Source organism: Felis catus, chromosome B4 (assembly GCF_018350175.1).
Source record: "Felis catus isolate Fca126 chromosome B4, F.catus_Fca126_mat1.0, whole genome shotgun sequence".
In the NCBI taxonomy this organism is placed as follows: domain Eukaryota; kingdom Metazoa; phylum Chordata; class Mammalia; order Carnivora; family Felidae; genus Felis; species Felis catus.
The window spans coordinates 54189489-54211273 of NC_058374.1; the positions used below are offsets into that span (position 1 = coordinate 54189489).

At 35.9% G+C, this 21785-nt stretch overlaps 2 protein-coding genes across 13 annotated transcripts in view; one reads left to right on the plus strand and one right to left on the minus strand.

Annotated features, from left to right (window-relative positions):
- Positions 1 to 21785, minus strand: part of SLCO1A2 (solute carrier organic anion transporter family member 1A2) — a 125789-nt gene that overhangs the window by 37293 nt on the left and 66711 nt on the right. For 7 of the 11 annotated variants that reach the window (XM_045061498.1, XM_045061494.1, XM_045061492.1 and 4 more), the window contains exons 1-6: positions 15589 to 15748; positions 15360 to 15479; positions 10321 to 10462; positions 5575 to 5707; positions 3901 to 3987; positions 1937 to 2043 (exon numbers count right to left, since the gene is read on the minus strand). In XM_045061498.1, the coding sequence (XP_044917433.1) occupies positions 1937 to 2043; positions 3901 to 3987; positions 5575 to 5707; positions 10321 to 10462; positions 15360 to 15419 (529 nt within the window). In that variant the 5' untranslated portion in view covers positions 15420 to 15479; positions 15589 to 15748. Of the gene's footprint in view, positions 1 to 1233; positions 1444 to 1936; positions 2048 to 3900; positions 3988 to 5574; positions 5708 to 10320; positions 10463 to 15359; positions 15480 to 15588; positions 15749 to 15819; positions 16011 to 18440; positions 18558 to 21785 lie in introns of those variants that run through there. The other 4 variants (XM_045061489.1, XM_045061490.1, XM_003988480.6 and 1 more) reach the window with 4 other exon arrangements.
- The window catches only part of IAPP (islet amyloid polypeptide), a 96062-nt gene that overhangs the window by 23479 nt on the left and 50798 nt on the right, over positions 1 to 21785 (plus strand). For both annotated transcript variants that reach the window (XM_045060767.1, XM_019833865.2), the window contains one exon: positions 6614 to 6825. The gene's annotated coding sequence lies outside the window, so the exon portion shown is untranslated. The remainder of the gene's footprint in view (positions 1 to 6613; positions 6826 to 21785) is intronic.

The following is a 21785-nucleotide window of genomic DNA, read 5'->3' on the forward strand; positions in this document are numbered from 1 at the left end:
TTCTCAATTACTTGTATTACTATGTCAGCAGTGAATCATTGGGCCATTCCAGTTGCATTTTCTGACAGTGTACTTAGGTATGGCAAATATAAATGGTATGTTGGAGCCAGTTACTACTGGGTTGGGAGAGATGAGTAGTATACACATCTCTCTTCAGTTTAGTATTTAGTGACAACATATTGGCAGTTTGATGGCAGTATTTGACGGAAATTGACAAACACTAAAAACCAGAACTAGTTTTCCCTCCAAAGAAACAGTTTGCCACTAGCTACTAGACCCAGTTAGCTACTATGAGAGCTGTCCGATTTCTACACTAACTTTGGGAAGAGAAAATAAACCTACAAATATCTCTCCCTAGAACTGATACTATATGATTTAAATAATAATCTTGGGGCGCCTGGGTGGCTCAGTCGGTTAAGCGTCCGACTTCAGCTCAGGTCACGATCTCGCGGTCCGCGAGTTTGAGCCCTGCGTCGGGCTCTGGGCTGATGGCTCAGAGCCTGGAGCCTGCTTCCAATTCTGTGTCTCCCTCTCTCTCTGCCCCTCCCCCATTCTTGCTGTGTCTCTCTCTGTCTCAAAAATAAATAAACGTTAAAAAAAAAATAATAATCTCACTGAAGTTTTAATTCTCTACAGCTCTAACCACTTCACAGAAACTAAAAATATTTAACTGGTAGTAATCACATTTTCTCTATAGAACCTACTGTTTACTGTAACCGCCAAATAATCTTTTAACAAAGAAATCCACCCCAATCCTTGGAGCAGCACTGCTTAGTAGAATAATAAAGATTAGGCTGAAGGTTATTGAAAGGGATGAAGATAAGCACATGTCTGAAAACAGCCAATTCTTTTCTAAGCCAAAATAGCTACCAAGCCAGGAGGACACTCTGTAGGGTCATGTTCAGGAAAGTAAATGACAACTTATTTTCATCTTCTATAATCTGGCTGGGTACCCAAAGATGTGAGGGTCCTGAGCACAGCTGGGCCTGGAAATATCTATCTATATATCTATCTATATGTCTATCTCTCAGTCATTCCTAGTCCAGAAAAATCATAATGTCAATTTCTGGGTATTCATAATTTTTTTCCTGTGGTGAGAATAGCAAGTTGTATCTAGAGGTCATACTCAAACTCTAGGCCTACCACAGGGCAAAATATAAAATATCTGGTGATCAAAGAATTTTTATTTATCCACTACAATGCATATTTAAAGAAAAAAATAGAAAATAGGACCTAGTCAGTCTTTGGCAAAAGAAGAGTATATAGGCCACTCTTGATGTCACTGTTTTGGTTTTGTTTGTTTGTCTCTTAGCATATGAAGGAGCAGAAGCTGGCATGTTGGTGCCTGGGATTGCAGGAAGCCAGAAGAAGCACCACTATTGTGTCAGACTGTAAAGTAGTATCTCTGGTAGGGAGGAAGAAGTAGGGCAGAAAGACAAGTTCCTAGTTCAGCAGAAAGAGAATAGAGTAAATCAGAGTTAGAGCATACTTGCTTCCTTTCTCTGCTATAGAAGATCAGTGATATAACACAAATCTTTTTGTTTCTATCTCTATTATTCATTTACAAATCATCAGCATAAATCCATCTTTCTAACGTGTTTTCCTCTGTCGAATTAACTCTAAGTGGTCCTTGAATGGATGTCTTCGGCTTATTTTTAAATAACCATTTCAAAGAATAGATAAGGCATTGTTATTAAATATATTCAAATATAAGAGAAATAACATTTTATAATGTTATTGGATGGATATAAGCCAATGGATATAAGCCATTTCTAATCCCCTCCACGATCTCCTCCAAAATCCCTGAAAAAAATAAAATATGTTTTGTTCATTTACTTGCTTACTTAACCAAACTTAATAACATTCAAAGCTCCCCAGCAGAAAGTGTTCAATTACAAATTCACTGAACAGAAAGGAATACAATGAAGTGGACAACCTGATGGATCTTCTGTTGGTCTGATAATCTGGGTTCCATTTTCCATACACAAGAAACTGTTTGAGGACAAATTGCCTGAAACTGAAACTGTAGATTCATATTCATATCTGTATGAACACAGGGAAAACATGTTGATGTTAAGGAGCCAACGATGACAATGTGAGCATTGTGCAGATTATTAACTCCTGCTTCACTTAGGACACAACATCCAAATCCAGAAAAGAAAGTATCTTTTTGTCTTTGCCACCTAATCATCATAAGTTAATATTATTGAAAAGAACTTGCCACTCACTCTCAATGTACAATCCCTTGATAGCTAGCTTTCAATTATCTGTATGTGGTGATCTACCTTCTAAATCATCTGACATCGACCTTTGGTGGTTTTTAGGTGATCATTTCCTGGAACTAATTACTGTGTGATAAGAAACAAGAACCAAGAAAAATAATGGATTCAACAAAGCATAATTAAGAAGATAAAGGCTTTGGGGAGAGAAAAAAACAGCACAATAAAGCAGTTCTCTAACTTTGGATTCTCTAAGGTTTCCTAATAAGAAATATACTCTCACTTTCTGAGAATCCAAACAATAATTCTTTCATCTGTTCATTAACCCTCTAAAAGAAACAAAGCATTTACCCATCATGAGAGACCTTAGAAGAATCTTAAACACTGTGACAGCACAATTTAATGACTTTTTCTCTTCTCACGAAAACAAAAGTGTTAATAAACTGTGACCATTTATCTTAGGCATATTACCAGAAGATCCACATGCCCTTTCTCAGAAAGTAAATTATATGCTGCAGCAATGGAGGAAATATGTCCAGCTAAGTCTCTCTTTGTTAGAAATTACACTGGATTGGTTTCTATATTTCTATTAGATAAGAGAAAGCCAAAAGAAAACTTGCCTTTCTGAGTTTCAAATGAGCTCAAGAGTGTTATACTTGGATGTCGCCAAGAGTCCTAATTAATATGTTACAGAACATAATAAAAATGGTTAAAATACCTTCCCCTTAGAAACACTGCCCAGTCATACCCATAGAGTTTGGCTGTGAACTGTGGACTAAGGCTTCTGTTTCCACACCCATGGTCCCATGAGACATGGAAGCTTCAGACAAAATAAATAATAATACCTTTGGCAGAGTATAGAAAGAAATAACAAAATTGCTGAATATTACTCAACATTGTCTTGAACAGGATAGGATATGATAGGAAATAAAAGAACAGTAGATATTCTTTGTCTTGATGCCTCTGATCCCTTCAGAAATATCTGAGAGCTAAAATATCTTTTTCATTTAGATTATTGACTTAAAACCCAATAACACATCACATGTCCGTTCATTCCCAAAACATCAGCAAAATGGCAGTAACTGGATTTTAAAATAGAAAAGGAAAAGACATAATGCCATGAGGATAAAGAAAAGGGAAGATCTGACAAGAAGAGAGAGTTTAGTAGGATTTTGAAAATGGAAAAGTAGATAAATGAATGATCACTGAATTAGTAGATATGAGAAACATAAAACTAAGTAATTGCCTGTACGAGAGCAACTGAACACATGCCACACATCCCTGGAAAGCTTCAGTCAAGAAAGAAGATACTTCTAAAGGTGAGAGGATGCATGGTCCAAAAAGGGGATTGCTTTCAAGTATGTATAAGGAGCAGTTAAGCCGTTTTAGACATCCTCTGTCATTTCAACGGAATATGGCTTTTGACTCTAGAGTCTGAATAAACACACTGAGGATAGGGAAGATATACTAAAAACGGGGATATTAGGTTTAAAAAATCCATATACTGAAAAGTGAGATTTCCACTCCCATGTGCTGGAAACCAAGTTTCTACCTCCTGGAAAACGGATTGGAGAATCCCTGCCTAAGATAGTTTATGGGCAGTTATGAGTCACTTAATACACAGCCAGGCCATGTACAATCACCCTACAAAGAAATTTTCCATTAATTGAGTCTTACATACATACACAGAAGTTCCAGGTAGCTTGTGTTATTCCTCTCTCTTAAATATGTATAGATAACCAAGAACCACCAGATATATGAGGAAAGCCTATAATAGTAAAGACAGAAACAAATAAAAATTATACACTCACAGAAGGCAGAGACAAAGAAGATAGATGAACAAATTTAGTTGGAAAAAGACATCATATTCTTGAAAGAAGAACAAAATATTCCTTCAAAAGATACAAAGAACAAAAGAGTCTTTGGGAATTAAAAATGGAATAGCAAAAGTTAGAAATTAATTCAGTGCTTTAGAAGATAAAGAAATCTCCCAAAAAGTAACAAAAAGACAAGAAGATAGAAAATTGGAGAAAATGATGAGAAATATATAACAGGATATGAGAATTCAAGCAGTAGAAGTTCTAGAAAGAGAAAATGGGGAGGGGGCATATTATCAAAGAAACAATACAAATTCTCCAAATGCCCAGATTGAATACACCTAGCATGATGGAGGAAAAGGATTTATACTAAGACAATTATCATGAATCCAGACTCTGTAGCTTAAAAGAAAATCCCAATAGCTCCCAGAGAAAAGGAACTGGTCATGGGGATTAGAGTGGCACAAGATTCTCAACAGTACTACTGTAAACTAGAAAACATTGGAACAATGTCTTCAAAATCCGTAGGAAAATATTTCCAACCTAGAATTTTATATCAGCCAGAATATTAATCAGGTGTGAGAGTAGAATTCCAAATGTTCAAGGTCTTCAAATTTTTATGTCTCTTACACATTTTCTCAGAAACCTATTAGATTATGTTTTCCAAAAAAAGGAGTGAGTAAAAAAGTAGAAGATATGATATCCAGGATCTAAGTTAACTGAATACAGGAAAGAGGCAAAGCAAATTCCCAAGGATAATGGTGAGGAAAAATTTCAAGGAAGGAGCCATGCACCAAGCCTAAGGAGATTCCAGTTCAGACTGAAAATGGAGAATTGGTGACATAGAGGTATCTCTAAGGCAAAAATGAAAACTTGTGATATGTATGAGTATTTTGAGATGTTGTCCTGCCAGTGGAGAATTTGCTGATGATTAGTGAGAGATAAAAAGAAAATTAATCAAATAAAAAAGGAGCAATTATGAAGTCCAATAAAAATGAAAAATATTAAAAGAAAATAATAGCATGGTTCAGTGGTGAAAGATACTTACATAATCGTCCACATGGAAATAGTGAATATAATTTTATAGTAAGATATCAACATATATGACATAACATGAAAGTATTAAAAACTAAAAGGTTAAATATTTACTTAGAACTATGGAGGCAAATTGAAGAAGAAAGAACTAAAAGAATTGCAAGTAACTTCTCTTCAAAACCAGTAATATGGACAATGGTGAAGGGGCAGGGGACAACTCTTTGTGCAATATGATAATTTTGCCTGGTCCTAAAAATCATTTCATCAGACTTCACTCCATAAAATCTCAAATCTCTATTTCATATATGGACAAAATGTGACTATATAAATGAAGCGAGGCAGCCAAGAGCACAGTGGACCAGTGGAATGGAATCTGCATCTTCCAGTTCCCATTGCAGTGTTCTGTGCTTTTAGGAAACTTTACTCCTAGAAAGGAAATTTCAAGTTTCATTCCATACAGCCAAAGTTGAATCTATGAAATAATCAGAAACTTGAGTACTTACCGCTCCATGAGGAAATGAGGTAGAGATTGTAAGAAACACCCTAGACCCATAACCACACATCCAACACCAATCAGTATAGGTCTATGTAATTTGGTTCCAAAATAACTCACAAAGATAATCAACAAAAGATTTCCTAGGAAAAAATTGATATTGAAATGAGTATTTCAATTAAGCATGAACAATATCTTATCTTCATTCAATCATTTACTATCTAGCATTTCTTTTAGAAAACGTATTCCAAATACTAGAACTGGTACTAGGGATGCATGAAACAATAAATGAATAAGACACAATTCTTGCCTTGAAGAAGGACTCTGTTTTACAATGTCGACAAATACACAAACAGGTATCTGTGGAACCCCAACGGTTAAAGAGAACAGCAGAAGAGAAGTGAGTAGAAGGGATTGAAGGATAGTTCTGAGAGATGTTAAAGACTCTGTGTGTTATTATCTAGTCTTAGATGTGGCACCTCTGGTCTTTCCCTCCATTCCTGCTCCAGAGAATATTATAATATTTTCCTATGTCAGAAAAGAGAAGCAAAAGTCAAATTCAGATATATATATGTTTTATAACTCATTGTTTAGATATAACTTTGTATTGGTCAATATAATCAACCCAGAGATCTGTTTGTTTTTCTCTCCTTAGAAGTAAAAAAGAGTAGATACCCACTTCTCCACTGAGTTTTAGAAATAACACTTGCTTTGAGGAGTAAATAATTCAATGAAAAATTTATCCACATGTCTTAGAATGAAGTTTAAGGATAAAGAAACTAATTGGGGAGGCCTCATTCTGAGGAACAGGTCCTTGATAACTATGGTGTAAAGGGTCAAAAGAACCAAACACATGAGGAAGTTCTCATATCATACATCTTAAATTCAGTAATCAATATTTTCCCTGATCTTATTATGCATAAGAAAAACCTCTATGATGAGCTCAAGAATTATAAAAGTTTTAAAAACTTTCCCTCAATTTGTTAATAGTTTTCTATGTAGTAATGTATATTTTGAAAACTTTTCTTTCCATATCTGTTTCTCTCTAGTCTGCCTTGTAAGTAGAAGAAATGTCAGTGCCTACATTATTTTATATGGACAGTGCCTCACCAAGTGCAACCACCTTGTCCTACCTAAGTCTCTAAAATTCCCATCATCAAAGCTATCCATGTTGACAGTATCATCTCTAGAAAGCCACAGTTTGAAATCCATATCCATTTTTGAAAGGAGAAGAAAGGAAGAGACTTCACTCCACATAAGGGTAAGCTGATATTTCAAATTGCATTTCTCTGTCAATAAAATAATTACCATGAAAGGGAATAGGAAAGGACAGATAAGATTTTGTCAAGGGTATGGAGAACGCTATCTATAAACATTACTGAGGAAAGGTAAGCAAAGTAATACATTTATTGGCATCTGTAAATTACCTCTCTTTTTCTCTTCAGCGATTATTTCAGATCTGCATCATTGCTCTCAAGCCACCTATCACCACTCACTTTCCATAGTTAATACTTCCTACTTTGTCAAGAAATTTGGGGCAGTCCAGTTCCCAGGTTATGGCCTTACCACTTTCCTTCTGTTTCAGAGGTTGTGGTGCCCATCCTACCATCCACAGACTAACGCACAACCTGGGCACTTCCATTCCCTCCAACAACTTACTCCACTAATTATAATCTCTCTTGTATATGTTAAGTGTCTCCCTCTCTGATGCATTTTAATTACAGATGTTCTCTAGTTTCTCTCCAAACTGATGCAGATTCCACTTCTTTCCCTCTTGTTCTTTCCCAAAGTCACTGCTCTCTCTCTCTCTCTCTCTCTCTCTCTCTCTCTCTCTGCCTCCTAGCTTGTATATCCACTATTCAGCTAAACATGCCCTGGCAAAGATCATCAAATATCTCATAAAACCCAGGGAATATTTTTCTATCCTTATCTAATGGGATATTTTTTAATGCTTTTGAGACCGTTGAGAAATTTTTATTTTGGGAACTTGTACTCCCTTGGTATCTATACCTTCTCTCCTGTTTCCCCCCTTAATTCTCTATTTCTTCTCTTAACACTTTCGTGGGTTACTTTCTTCCACCTGTTCATGAAATATTGGTGTACCTCAAGGATGCACTCTGCCCATGGTATTTGTCACCGTATACACTCTTCTTAAATAGCCTCATCTGTTCTCTAGTTTTTTTTTTAATTTTTTTAATGTTTTATTTATTTTTGAGACAGAGAGAGACAGAGCACGAGCAGGGGAGGGGCAGAGAGAGAGAGGGAGACACAGAATCCGAAGCAGGCTCCAGGCTCCGAGCTGTCAGCACAGAGCCCGAACTCACAAACCGCGAGATCATGACCTGAGCCGAAGTCGGCAGCTTAACCGACTGAGCCACCCAGGCGCCCCTGTTCTCTAGTTTTAACAACCACCTGTTTACTCACTAATCAGTTCTTCCAGCTCAGACAGTTCCTCCAATGCTTCCAACTCCTATAACTGCAACATGGACATCACTACTCAAAATCTCACTGCTACTACCACAATTTTCCTAAACAGAACTCGTCATCATTCCCATAGCCACTACCACAGTCTTGTCCCCCTTCCCCATTATCCACTCTACTACACAAGCTGTAAATCTGGGGATGCCTACTTTTCTCATCCACCACATCCAATCTGTCACTAAGTTCTCAGGAATTTAACTCCTAAATATTTCTTAGGTCACTCTCTTCTTTCTATTCCTACCAGCATGATCCGAGACTCAGATCCAGATAGCTCTCTCTTGTGCTTTTGCCATGCTAGAATCCTCTCTGGCTAGCTGGCCACCTTCAAATCTATCTCCAACACAGCCACAAGCATGGCCCTGCTAGAAAGCAAATTTGACCTTTGTTTTAATTTTTTTTTAATATTTTATTTATCTTAGAGAGAGCTCGAGTAGGAGTGGAGGAGGGACAGGGGGTGGAGAGGACAGAAGATCTGAAGCAAGTTCTGTGCTGATAGCAGCAAGTCCAATGTGGGGCTCAAACTCACAAACTGCAAGATCATGACTTGAGCCCAAGTCAGAGGCTCAACTGGCTGAGCCATCCAGGCACCCCATCTGACCTTTGTTTTAAATAGGCCCGCCTAACCTGCCATATATAAACAAACACCCATGGAGTCCATGGATAGAAATCAGGGGTTCTATGATCTTGAGTGAGAAAAAAATGCATCTTTATTTTCACTAACTTATAATTAAAGTTATGTTAGCATTTTCTTTGATACTGAGAGTATATGCAAACTATGGTAGCCTTAACAGTACCTACGATTTTGTCACAGATTGTCACCAATAAAAGTTATAGATACTTGCATATGACATTACATTGTTGTAGATACCTCAAAATATTGACACTACTCATTACTTCAAAATTAGGGTAGATATTATATTTAGTGTGTTGGCAAGCACAAATATTATTATATGGCAGGTTGTTTTAATATTTTGGTAACTTTATTCAAATAAAACTGCGTTTCTTTTTACCTTTTTTTCCCTTTTTACTGTTATAGTTCTTATTTCATGCAAGTGCTGTAATAAGCACAGAAGACCAACCATATTCCATTTCTCACCCCTGCCCATTTCTCCAGACTCTTATCTTAATAATTCCTACATAAGCTTTGTGAGTCAACAATATTGGGCTGAATGTTACTCCCCACACAAATTACTACTCTGACTCACCCTTATGCTTCTTTTTCTATTGGAATTCCCTTCACGCTCATCTAACCCTGTTTCTTCACCTGGACGACTTTTTACTCATCTGTCAAGATCTTCCCTCAGTAAGGCTATGTCCCTGCTGTATGTTTCTATAGGACCTTGCATCTATCTATGTCACCAAATGTACTGCATTCAATTAAAATTATTATTGTGTCTCTATGCCCTCCATTTGACTGTGAGCACAGTCTAGGCAGGGCTATATAAAGAGTTGTATCTAACTCCATCACCAAGATCCAGCACACAGGTGGTGCTGAGTTTAGTTTCAGGGAGTTAAGTGCTAGAATATACAATCAAGCATCACCTGTTTCAGTTTTGCCTCCCCTCAATCCTGATTTTTCTTCCAGATATTAAGTATATTGAAAGCAAAATTCACCTTGGAGGAAATAGAAGTCACTCTAAAGCTGTAAAAGAATGGCATTCGTATTTCTATGTAGCTTTGTTTACAAGAGAAATCTTTCTCTTCCTCAGTCCTCCCCTATGTTCACATCTTCCCAGTCCTCCACAAAATTCAGAGAGTAAGAACAGACTTTATTCCTTCCTAGAGTCTGTTTCTGAAATAAATTCAGGGAGATGCGAAAAACAGTTTCTTCTTCCTTCTGCACTTAGAAGAATTGTTAACCTCCCAGAAACAGCAGGAAAATAAAAATATTCATGTTTCCTTTGGAAAACAGATTCTTTTGTTTTCCATGACATATGTCTTCTAAATAGGAAGATAGATCTTTCAAGAATTCTCAAATGATAGATTAAATTTAAGAAATTTAAATACTCTGCTACTTATCCTAGCTAACCAAAAAACTATTAGAATAAAAAGTCCAGTGGTGGGATATGTGGCAATACTTAGGTGTTATTTGGGAGATAATATTTAAATGAATTGTTTCTAAGCATAATCCAAAGTTAGCAAGGCTATTCATCCATTTTGGAAAACATATTATTCAGTCAAATTAGATGGCCTAAAATTGCAAATGAGGAGAATAAAATTCAGACTAGCTTTATAGATAAAATATAAAAAGGAGTAATACAAAAATAATTCATACCAATCTCAAAGCTCCCGTTAATAAATCCAACTAGAGATGTAGGAATGTTGAATTGTCTCTCTATTTGTGTGAGCATGGAATTCATATAAGATCCAGATAGTGTTTTGGATACAAATGCACATGTTATTGCCAACAGAAACATCTAGGGAGAAAAGAATATAAGAAAACATAGAAAAAAATTATTTTTAAATTGTATATTTGCCATTTGTTGACAAAATTTCTTCTAACACAAGACTGATCATCTCCAACATAAGTAACCCTTAAATTTGCCAGAAACTTTTAATGCAGTCTTTTCATCTGGCCTTTCATGCCATGTTGTCTCTGAAAACTCAAAGTAGGACTGATTAGTAATATTGAATTTTGTGGGTAATTGTAGCCTCATTATTTTATAGGTACCTCTTTTACATATGCAGAAACAGTCATTATAAATAAGAGATAGCTTTTTAATAGATCTTCAACACTACACTGCCATCTGTAGTGCAAGAAATACATATATGATAAAAAAGGAACACAGCATTACACAAAGACATTATTTCTGTAGCAAATTTGTTCAAGGTGTCTCCAAAGTAATATGCAAATTATGCAACATTAGATTGCTGCTCACTACCAGTTTATTTATTTAAAACAATATTATATATTATAATAAAATATATTATAAAGTAATTATAAACCATTATAAAATGTTTCTAAATGAAACAGGTATTTGCTATAAGAAACAAGTATGAATACAATAAATTTCTATATATTGAATCACATTTCCTACTTACTGATACAGTTTTAGAGGACAGTCAGGTTGATGTGATCCATAACAAAAACCAAGGACAACTTAACAAACAGAACCATTGTGATCACCAAAAGCTAGTATGGTTTTACTGAAAATGTGGAAAAGTCACAATTTTGACAGTTTTATTAAATTAGGAAGAAGCAGACTTAGATTTTGGTAGAAGATTTGGAAAAGGAGTATTGTATACTGAGTGACAGCATAGTTAAGTAAATACACAATAGAGATAAATAGATTTAGGTCATCCTGAATGGTGGTTTTACAACCCTAGGCCAAAGGACTTTTTCCTTGGTCTTACTTAAAGATGTTTCCTGATGAAACTTCCATCCTGGAGACCATTCAATCTACTCTCTAGCCAGCAGACTCAAATCTGTAAAATCCTCACCCCTTCATCTTCCAAATTCTCAATCTTAAACCAACCCCACAATTTATATTGCACCTTGTACATTCCCTTCACAGTTATTCACAATCTTTTCTATTTCTCAGTCTTCGAACCAGTCATGTGGTCTTCATGACCAGCAAATGATCTCAGCAACATCACCATCAAACTTTCTCCCATCTCTGCCTCTCTAATTCCCTTCCTACCTTAGAAGGATAGGTGTCCCTTCTCCAGTACGATAAAATCCCTCTACCCATGCTTTTGAATCCATTCTTCCCATTTGAGATCTTGATTCATCAACTACTACTCTCTCCTCTATTTTCAACCTCACACTCTTTACCACCTCTCTACTAATTTATAAATGTATTTAAAATACTTCTGTCTTCGTGTGTGTGTGTGTGTGTGTGTGTGTGTGTGTGATATACGTGTATATATATATGGTATTTTTCCCTACCCCCTGATGGGTAGGGAATTCCAGCTACCAACAGGATGTTTGGAAGAACAGTCTAAGTTTATTGCCTAGACTGTTTAACTTTCCATTCACCCTTTACTTTCCTACTGTTTAGCCTCTCCTGAAGCTACTCCATTAAAGGTCAAAAACAACTTCCTGAGTTCCAAATTCAATAGATACATCTCAGTTCTCAGCTTTTCTGATGTCTCTGAGTCATTTGACTCCATTAATCTCTCTTTTCTTCCTGAGGTTCCCCCCCTCCCCCCCTCCCCCCCCCCACACCTATATGTCCACTTACCTGCTAGCATCTTTCTATTCAGTCTTCTCTTTGGCCAGCTTGTTCAGGATTTGTCTTGCACCCTCTACTCTGTGCTATCTATGCTCTCTTTAGGAAATCTTATTTATTCCCATAGCTTTCCCTATCACCCAAATGCTGAAATCCCTCAAATGTACAAACAGTTTAGATGAGACAATTGTCAGCATTCCTTAGTTGCCTGTAGTCTTGTCCACACCTAAACTCCCTCCACCTGCCACCATAACTGGCATGTGATTTCACTTCTTAAAATGTTTTAATGACTTCTCAAAAACAAACATTTATACTTTTTTAGATGGCAAAGCATGTTTCATCTATATGTCAGTAACATTCCTGCTGCTTATCCCTATACATAATGTTCTACTTAAAGTTTCTTTAATTCACCATGCCATTTTACATCTCAGTGTATTTTACAGGATGGTATTCCACTTGTAATACTTTTCTTCCTCTTGTGTATATGATAAATATATACTCAATTTTTAAAAGTCAACTCTATCATCATTTCTATCGTGGAGACTTGTTCTGCTCCCCAAGTAGCCTTGACCACTCACTCTACCTTCTCATCCTGCTGTGTACTGCTTCTATTATAGCCCTTATCGCCGTGCACTTTATGTATGTACTTGGATGCCTCCTTCACTGTACTGTGAACAATTCAAATATGGGATACATATATTATTTATCTTTAGATCATTGGTGTCTAGGCACTTAATACAGGTTTGCTGAATTAATAACAGAATAAGTATTCAAAAACATCTTGAAGAAGTGGTCAGAGCTGAAAGTAAGCTGACTATAAGATGAAATGTAATAGAATTAAATACAACTGAGATGAATTGGCTGTACCAATTCATTTGGAGAAATCTGAATAGAAATTTATGTGGAAAGAGTCCTGAGAAATTTAAATATGAAGCTCAATATGAGCTAAACCATTATATGGCTATATCTCTGTTTATTGTTTTATAGTAAATGCCATTTGTAGAAACTGTCTCCACACTATAAATCTTTGCAGAGCACATTATTGAGAATAAAAAAAATTCACATGGTTTTATATTTAATTTTAATTTTAAGTGTTTATTTCTGAAAGAGAGAGAGAGAGAGAGAGAGAGAGAGAGAGAGAGATCATGAGTGGGGGAGGGGCAGAGAGAGAGGGAGGCACAGAATCCCAAGCAGGCTCCAGGCTCTGAGCTGTTTGCACAGAGCCCGATGTGGGTCTCGAACCCACAAACCATGAGATCATGACCTGAGCTGAAGCCAGACGCTTAACCGACAGAGCCACGTAGGTGCCCCTTCAGTTTTTATATTTAAAAGCAAGGTCTACCAAATAACGTACAAATCATATTTGGGGGTATATTTTATTTTATTTAATATTTTAAGAACAGACACTAGAAGAATCATGGCCCCAGTGTTCTTTCCTAAAACACCTAGATGGGTTACCTAAACTGTTGGTTCTAGTCACAAAGTAAAAGCAATCAGTGGCTATTCTGACTCATGTCTAGTACGAAATAACCTCTATACTTGTGAAGCTAGTTCTACTAGCTGTTAACAATAATGCCACAGAGTTTGAAGCAAACTTACTGAGGACAGTCCACTGATGCTTTTTTAAGAATTTTGCTTAAAATTTACTACCATAAGGGCGCAAGTTAAAAGTTTAGGAGCTACTGAGCTTTGAGAAATAATAAAAAATGAAGAGTATCCAGTTATCCTCAAATTTAAATAAACCATGTGATTATCTACTGAAAAAAAAAAGAATTTTGCTTAACATGCATATTTTTAAGTTCAGAGAAGCCAAAAAAAAAATCTGGCTATTAAGCAGTTGCTTCCCAATTTACCTGATAAATTTGTCCTTGCAACATTTTACCATAATGTGAACATCAATATCTAATCTTGTCAAACCCCTAAGTAAGCAAATATTACATTAAAACCTTTTTTTAAATAAATGACACTTGACTTTTATACACAAATGCTATTAATACTAATTTTTTACTTGTAAGTTTTTATTTAAATTCCAGTTAGTGAAAATATAGTGCTATTAATAATAATAGCTAATATTTATAGAATGTATATAATATTCTAGTCATTTTCCAAGTATGTAAAAAGGAAAAAATCCTATGAAATAGGAGTTTTGTTATTACCTTTTTTAAATCAGAAAGCTGAAGCAATCACAAAGAACAACTTGTCCAAGGCCATATGGCAAGAAAGCAGTTGAACCTCGGCATGAACACGGCGAGCCTGAGCCTAGATCCTTATTTTTAACCATTCAGTTTTAGGATAAGGGCATGAGAATTGAGGGATAATTTAAGGGGAATTTTTTTTGTAAGGGGAATTTTTTAAATAAATAATTAATACAGCATTTCAGGCAAATGTAGCTTGCTAGATCTAAATCATCATTCTCCACTTTTATGCACATGTATAGATTTTCCCTACACATGTATGAAGAGAAAACAAACTTTGATAAGGAGAATGTTGGTGACATTAGTCTAAAAACCACTTGCAGTCACTAGCTTTAGAATCAAGACAAATATCCAGATCCCTTGGTTTAAAACAAATTAAAATTTTCTTTGAAGGCAAATGGCTTTGAAGCTATACAAAAAGAATTTGTTCTGAAATGGTCAAGAGTACCAGAAACAGCTAACAAAATGGGCATTATTCTTACAGACAATGGTTGATATGTTGCCAAAGCTTGAAGTAAATATTTGTTTTACTAGGTCATTGTGAATTAATCGTTACAAACAGACCAACAAAGCATTTCTGTACAATGAACCGTTTTCTAGGTGAGACCCCCACACTCCTCTGGACTAAAAACCCCAAAAGAGTGAACATTAAATTGGCTGTTTTATCCAGAAAATCAAATCCTATTGTAACATATTATCGCCTGAAAACTTTTAAGAACTTGTCTTCCATTTAAGTTCTTCAAAATCATTTCTGATTAAATTACCTGAATCAGTAGCCCTGTTTAACCCTCAGTTATAAAACCAACTTAATTAAAGCAAGAAATTATCAATATATTAGGTAATGTGACATTAACATTAAAGCACTTCATGTGAGCAACTTTACAAACTCTAAACTAAAAAAAAAAAAAAGTACACATACATATATCCATACACACAAAAGTCCATACCTTCATCTTGGAAAGACATCTTATTCTATGGGTTTTAATTCTTTTCTCATTTTCTGCCATGTTGTTCTTCTGAGTGTTCCAAATATTTATGTTTCAAAGCTTGAAATTTCTTAGTTCATCCTTTTAAGAAGACAAAAATCTGTTAACTGGCAAAATCATAAGTCGTCATTCTTTTGAAGAAAATATAGAATCTGAGTAACAATCAGATTCTACTGTATCACAAAAATACCTTAGAAGCTTTTATTCAGATCTGGAAAATAATGATGTTAGAGAAGATTTAGTTGCTAATTTTCCACTGAGAAAGTTACATCAAATAACTTTAGTTAGTCTTTAGCTAGATTAAAGACATTATAATAATTTGCTGTGGTCCCCTTGCAAAATAATGACCACGTGGTTAAAACAAAGGTTTTCATTTCTTTAGCCAAAACAAATAGAACCAAAGTGAGCTTTTTGGACTTACATGAAAATGCTGCTTTTAAGAACACAAAGACTTTGATTTGTGTTTGTGCTAAAAATCTGCTTCAGCAAGCCTACCAAGGCTCAAAAATCTCTATTTGGCCGGGCTCCCTCTTCAAGTTCTTTGCGTTCCAAGACTTCCCTGGAGTCTCAGGAAGGGAAACACTTTCTGGGGCACTGCTGATTCAAGGAAACCTGGGGAGATATGGAATTTTAATCATGGAAATAGTCTAAGTAAAAATAACAAATAATTCTGTGATCTGGAAAAGAATCCTACAGTTGCAAGTTAGAATGTGAGGTTTATAAGAAGTCCAAATATATAAGTGGAGAGCAATATGCCTACATATGTAATAAATACAGATATATGTGTACTTGTATATAATACATAGGCACACATTTTTATATGTAAAACAATATGAGTTAAACTCTATTTTTATATGTAAAACAAGATGAGTTAAACTCTATTAAATTCTACTAACCCCTTCTCAAAGATTTTGTCTATTTGGGTCTTGAAACTAGGGCATTATTTTGCCCCAAAACTAAAGTGTTTCACTCTGACAATATTTATTTTCATAAATCCACTTCAGGTTGCCAGAATGATATTTTAGTAGTATCTTCAATGTTCGTTTATTAAAATCCTCTGAACAAAATCCATTTAACAAGTGATCCTCAATGATTCCCATTTTCCAAAACTTAATTGTCTTACCTCTATACATTTGCTGAATCCCACTTCCCTACATGCATGAAGGCAACAGTCTAAACAATTATGTATGAACTTAGTTTTCGTTACTCATTCTCTCACAGACAACAAATATGTCTGCTATGTACCAGACATAGTGCTAATCACAAGATTTCAGCAGTGTTTAAGACAGATAGGCTGTCTTATAGACAACAGAAACTAGTTATAACCTAGTTAATGAGTCTCTGTGGAAAGTACTTGGACCCAGATCCCAAGGAAATTCTATTTTTATTTAAACATAAAACTTTTAAATAAAACACAGTGGAATAGAACTGAATAGCATCAGATCAAATACAAATTGTTTGGTATGTAAGAGGTGAGAAATTCATAGATCATACATGAAAATTATTAGAGACAATCTTGGCAAATCTGAATGGCATACACATGAACTCATGCTGAAATCCCCCACCTAAAATGCCAAATCACCTTAACTATAGAACAAGTACATGGCCCTAGTTTTGGAAAAACCAATAGATAGGGTTAATTTTTCGAAAGAATGGGAACTGCTATTCTTTGGTTCTCATTTGTATTATACCTGCTTTTTATTTTATACCTGTATTATAAACCTCTCAGCTGCCCTCGTTCCTTCCTTCTCATGATTTAGAATCTGGTCTTTCCTCTGTCTTTTTTCCTTCTGTTCTCCTTGCTAATATCTGAGCCCAATTATGGTCACGCAATGAAACAGTACAAGAGGGAGAAAACTTATTCCTCTTCCATGTCAAAGTTGGCTTTACTCTTTAGTGGCTAAAGTCATGACTATTCTAAATGCCTATTTTCCTATGCAGCCACAGGACATAGAAGGTGGACTTAGTGACACAGAAAGTCACTACAAAGGGGAATTCTGTAGTTCTTTCTATGCGTTGTGATACTATGTAACCATCTTGAGCAGGTTTTATCACCATGCCTCAAAGATTTGTTTGAAATGTGTTTACTATCTTGAGGGAAGTTCTATAAACAGTTGTCTTGACTGGGGTAAGAGGTAGTGTGTGAAGCTAAGCACTTGGAAGAAATTAAATGTGATTGAGTTAATAGTAAATTTCCCTAAAAATTTTTTGGCTTTTCAGATATGTTTAAAACTTTTAATGAAGGAAAATAAATAAAGGAATGAATAAAATTTATTCTGTTTGTTTAACAAAATTCATGAAATCCAATGGTTAATGTCACCATCACTTTTGAGCACCGTGGCTCCGAATCAGAGAATGCACGTGTTGTTTCCTCATATCTCATGGCCCTGCAAGTGCCAGCCATGTGAACAGTCCCTTTTTGTTAGCACAGTGTTGTTTACATGGTGACTTCTGCTCCTGGGACTACAGTGTCACCAAAAATCCCCATCAATCATTACTGTTAATGAAAACAACTTGCTTGAGTTTTATTAAGTGGAGAAGCATTTTCTTTCACTAACTCCTTCTCAGCATTCAAATGAAAGCAGGTAATTCTTTAGTATGTGTTCTCGTACAAATGTGGTTGAGTGTCTTCCATGCCTAGTGGTCATGACTCTGGGGGTTTTTGTTTTTGTATTGTTTTTTAGTTGTGGTAAAGGCACAGTATAGAATTAACTAAATGCACATTTTTGGTATTTGGATCTCTAGAACTTTTTCATCTTGCATGACTGAAATTCTATAACCATTGAATAGCAACACCCTGGGGGTTTTGGCACCCCTTGGTTGTCAGCCCTTAATGATATGTTTCAGTCACAAAAGAGTGCAATTTTTACAAAATGAATAAATGGTCCTGTTTGTGCTTTCCCCCCAATGTTAAGTATCTAGACACAGTTTTTTATTACTATAAATCACTGAAGAAACATGTATACATTTAATTTTACATTATTCTATACTATTAAGAAAATAAAGTCTTTCCTTTATCATGACAAAACTAGCAATACATACATGAAGAAGGCTTAGGAGAACATCCTTTCCCCGGGAAAAAAAAAAGAGAGGGCTGCACCAGCAAAAATCTTATGAAAGTTGTTTATTTCCAGAATCTTCAAATGGTTCCTACTAGCCCTGCAAGAAGAGAACAGCCTCTTGGTGGTGTCCAGCTGAAATAATTTCAACCAATAGCACAACAAGTAGTGCCAATCGGGCATGTGTGGAAGCAACAATAACTCTTTGTATGATGCCTACCAAATTATTTTTCTTCTATTAGTTCATTTCCATCAGAAATCAAAAAATAAGATAATGGGTTCTGCAAATCAGCATCATAAATATAGTTATATTTTCCTTCCTACATGCAGAGGAGGTACAAGAAATGCATGACTGCAGACAAAGTAGGGTAGAAACTTAACTGGGTCATAGATTCATACATGGATTTCACCAGGCAAAGTGAAAAATAGAACATACAAAAACACAAACAAAACCTTTCATTAGCAATCCAGAAATAAATATACATACCGTGTTACTTTGGGTAACATACTGTCGAACTCTGGGTAATAGACCAATATGTGGAAAAAGTAAAACTGAAACCTGACTTCTAAATTTTTAGGAGAACTGATTGTAAATATCATCAGTGTTACCTCATGCCAAGTTATTCTAGAGAATGACTGGATAATTATGGGACTAGCTAACACTTTCCACACTTGTCATATAAACTGTTTCATTTATTTAGATTATTACTCCAATTCTTCTTTTCCTTTTGCCTTCATAGACATAACTTTGGATACAAAAATGTGTTCCTTCATTTAATTATGGCAAGTAAATACTGAGCTGCTCCTTTTTCTCATAGACATAATATTTTGTCTGTTTATAAAGCTCCCCAAATAAAATGTTTAGTTTTCCCCCCAAACCATTGATATATGTATTTGTCCATTCACATTAATAGAGGCAGCTAGATATGGTAAAAATGTCAGGACATGAAGCCCATTTAGCTATTTCTAGTTTAGTTGTGAGTTGTTTAATCTCTTGAGCCTATTTTTCCTTAACAATGATGTTGGACTATTTATGCCTATCTTGCAAGATTGTTAATGAAGATTGAGTTATAAAATTTACATAAGATCCCTAGCTTTGTTGTTGGAATGAAACAGTTACTCTATAAATGGCAATGATTATTATTCATTCATTCCCCAAATATTTATTAAGACTCTACTACATTCCAAGCACAGTAGTTGGTGCTAGGGATACAAAGATGAATAACATATGTTCTTGCTCTCAAGAGATCTCATAAGCTATTGGGGTTGGGGGGGATAGACAATTAAATGAAACTCATAGCTAGTTAGTGCCATAATGCAGACAATTTGAACTAAGTAATGGGAAGAAGTGATTCATGAAAACTGTTTATTTGAATACTCATTTGGAATATCATTTGGATACAGTACAGCAGTTTAAGTACTTGGGCTCTGAAGTGAAGCACAACTGGTTTGAAAGCCTGGTGTTAAACTAGCTGTGTGATTTTGTACAGGTTACCTTAATCTATCCACACAAGGAAGATAGCCTCTACCTTTGTATCAGCCAAGGTTCGGACAGAAAAACAGAGCTCATGACAGGTAGTTCAGTAAAGGAATTTAATATGGAAAAGTGTCATAAAGGTATTAGAAGAGTTAAAAAGCCATATACCAGTAGGAAGTCATTCCCATGCCTAACGCTGTTATCAAAAAGGGAAAAAGGCTGCGCTGCAGGAGCTGGTGTCCTTCAAGGACACACAGCCACTGTCAGAGGCTCTACCTAAAGTGGGTGGATATGCCCTGGCTGTTTTTTTCTCTTTACACTCCTGTCAAAAGTTCAGAAATAACAGAAGTAAGACCAATGAATCACTCGAGTAGTAATTAATAAAAGTTTGCTGTGCACAGACCAAAAAAGATAGTTTGCAAAACCAGGAGCACTAAAACTGTGAGAAGTGAGATGATTAATTTTCAGAAATACCAAATAAAAGCTGTGCTGTGTAGTTAATAATAAGCTTACAACCTATTGGGAATATGTACGAACTGCTCCTCTGCAATGGAACCCAAACCCTTAGACACTTCACTTCCTGGTTCTTCTTCCCCTCTTCATTTCACTTATTTTTCGTGGGCTTTGCAATGAGTATGCGCCAAAGAACTGAAGTCTCTGCATCACCTCAAGGAATGTACATTTGTTCCAATCAGACTACTTGTTGCCTTACACGGGCATAGGTGACTTCCAGGTAAGGCTGTAACCTGTATAGTACTCAGCCGATGAGGAATCAGGAGAGGGACCTGCATGCTATGAGATAAATTGCCTGCTGTAACTGTACCAAGTGTGCCTGTTCATCAGGCACCCACTCTTGTAAGAATGTTGATTAAATCCTCACTTCACTGTGCTCTGAGTCTCTGTGTTACTCTGTTGATTGGGTCAGTGGGCTTATTTATCACACAAACGAAAACATGGAACGTGGCTCAGGAGTATATTATTATAAAGCATCTAAACATAGTAAGAAAACAGTGACTATTTTATTTTCACAATGGTTGGTCAGAATATTAGAATTTTCTTAAGTGATAGTGAATTAGTCAGTGGTCATTTCATATCAACTTTGGGAAATAGTTTAAGTTTTGCTTATGATTTCCAGAAGCACAAGCAAGAAATAACCCACATCCAGTTAGTCTTGCAAAAAATAAGCTAAATTAAATGAGTAAACTGGTTTTCTCTGCTCCAGGAATTTCCAAGGCTTTTTGTTTGATTTGATTTTAACAATTCCAGTCTCACACCAATACTTGCCACTGACAACCTAACATGAAATCAGATGCAAGGGTGCCTGGGAGATTCAGTCTCTTGGGATACAGAGAGGATCAGAGGATGGGAGGCAGAAAAACAAATAACCAACACAGCCACAATCAGTTGGAGTAGAATTAAAATAATATGGGGGCGCCTGGGTGGTTCAGTCGGTTAAGCCGACTTCGGCTGGGGTCGTGATCTCGCGGTCTGTGAGTTCGAGCCCCGCGTCGGGCTCTGTGCTGACAGCTCAGAGCGTGGAGCCTGCCTCAGATTCTGTGTCTCCCTCTCTCTGCCCCTCCCCTGTTCATGCTCTGTCTCGCTCTGTCTCAAAAATAAATAAACATTTAAAAAAATTAAAAAAAAATGTAATAAAAGTGTAGTATGATGCTAGAGGATAATCAACATGCAGTGAAGGGTAGCTATTTATATTATTGGATAATATACTTTTAATCCTCAATACTCTTTTTTTTAGTTTATTTATTTATTTTGAGAGAGGGAGAGAAAGTGAGAACATATGGGAGGGGCAGCTACAGAGAGAGAGAGAGAGAGAGAGAGAGAGAGAGAGAGAGG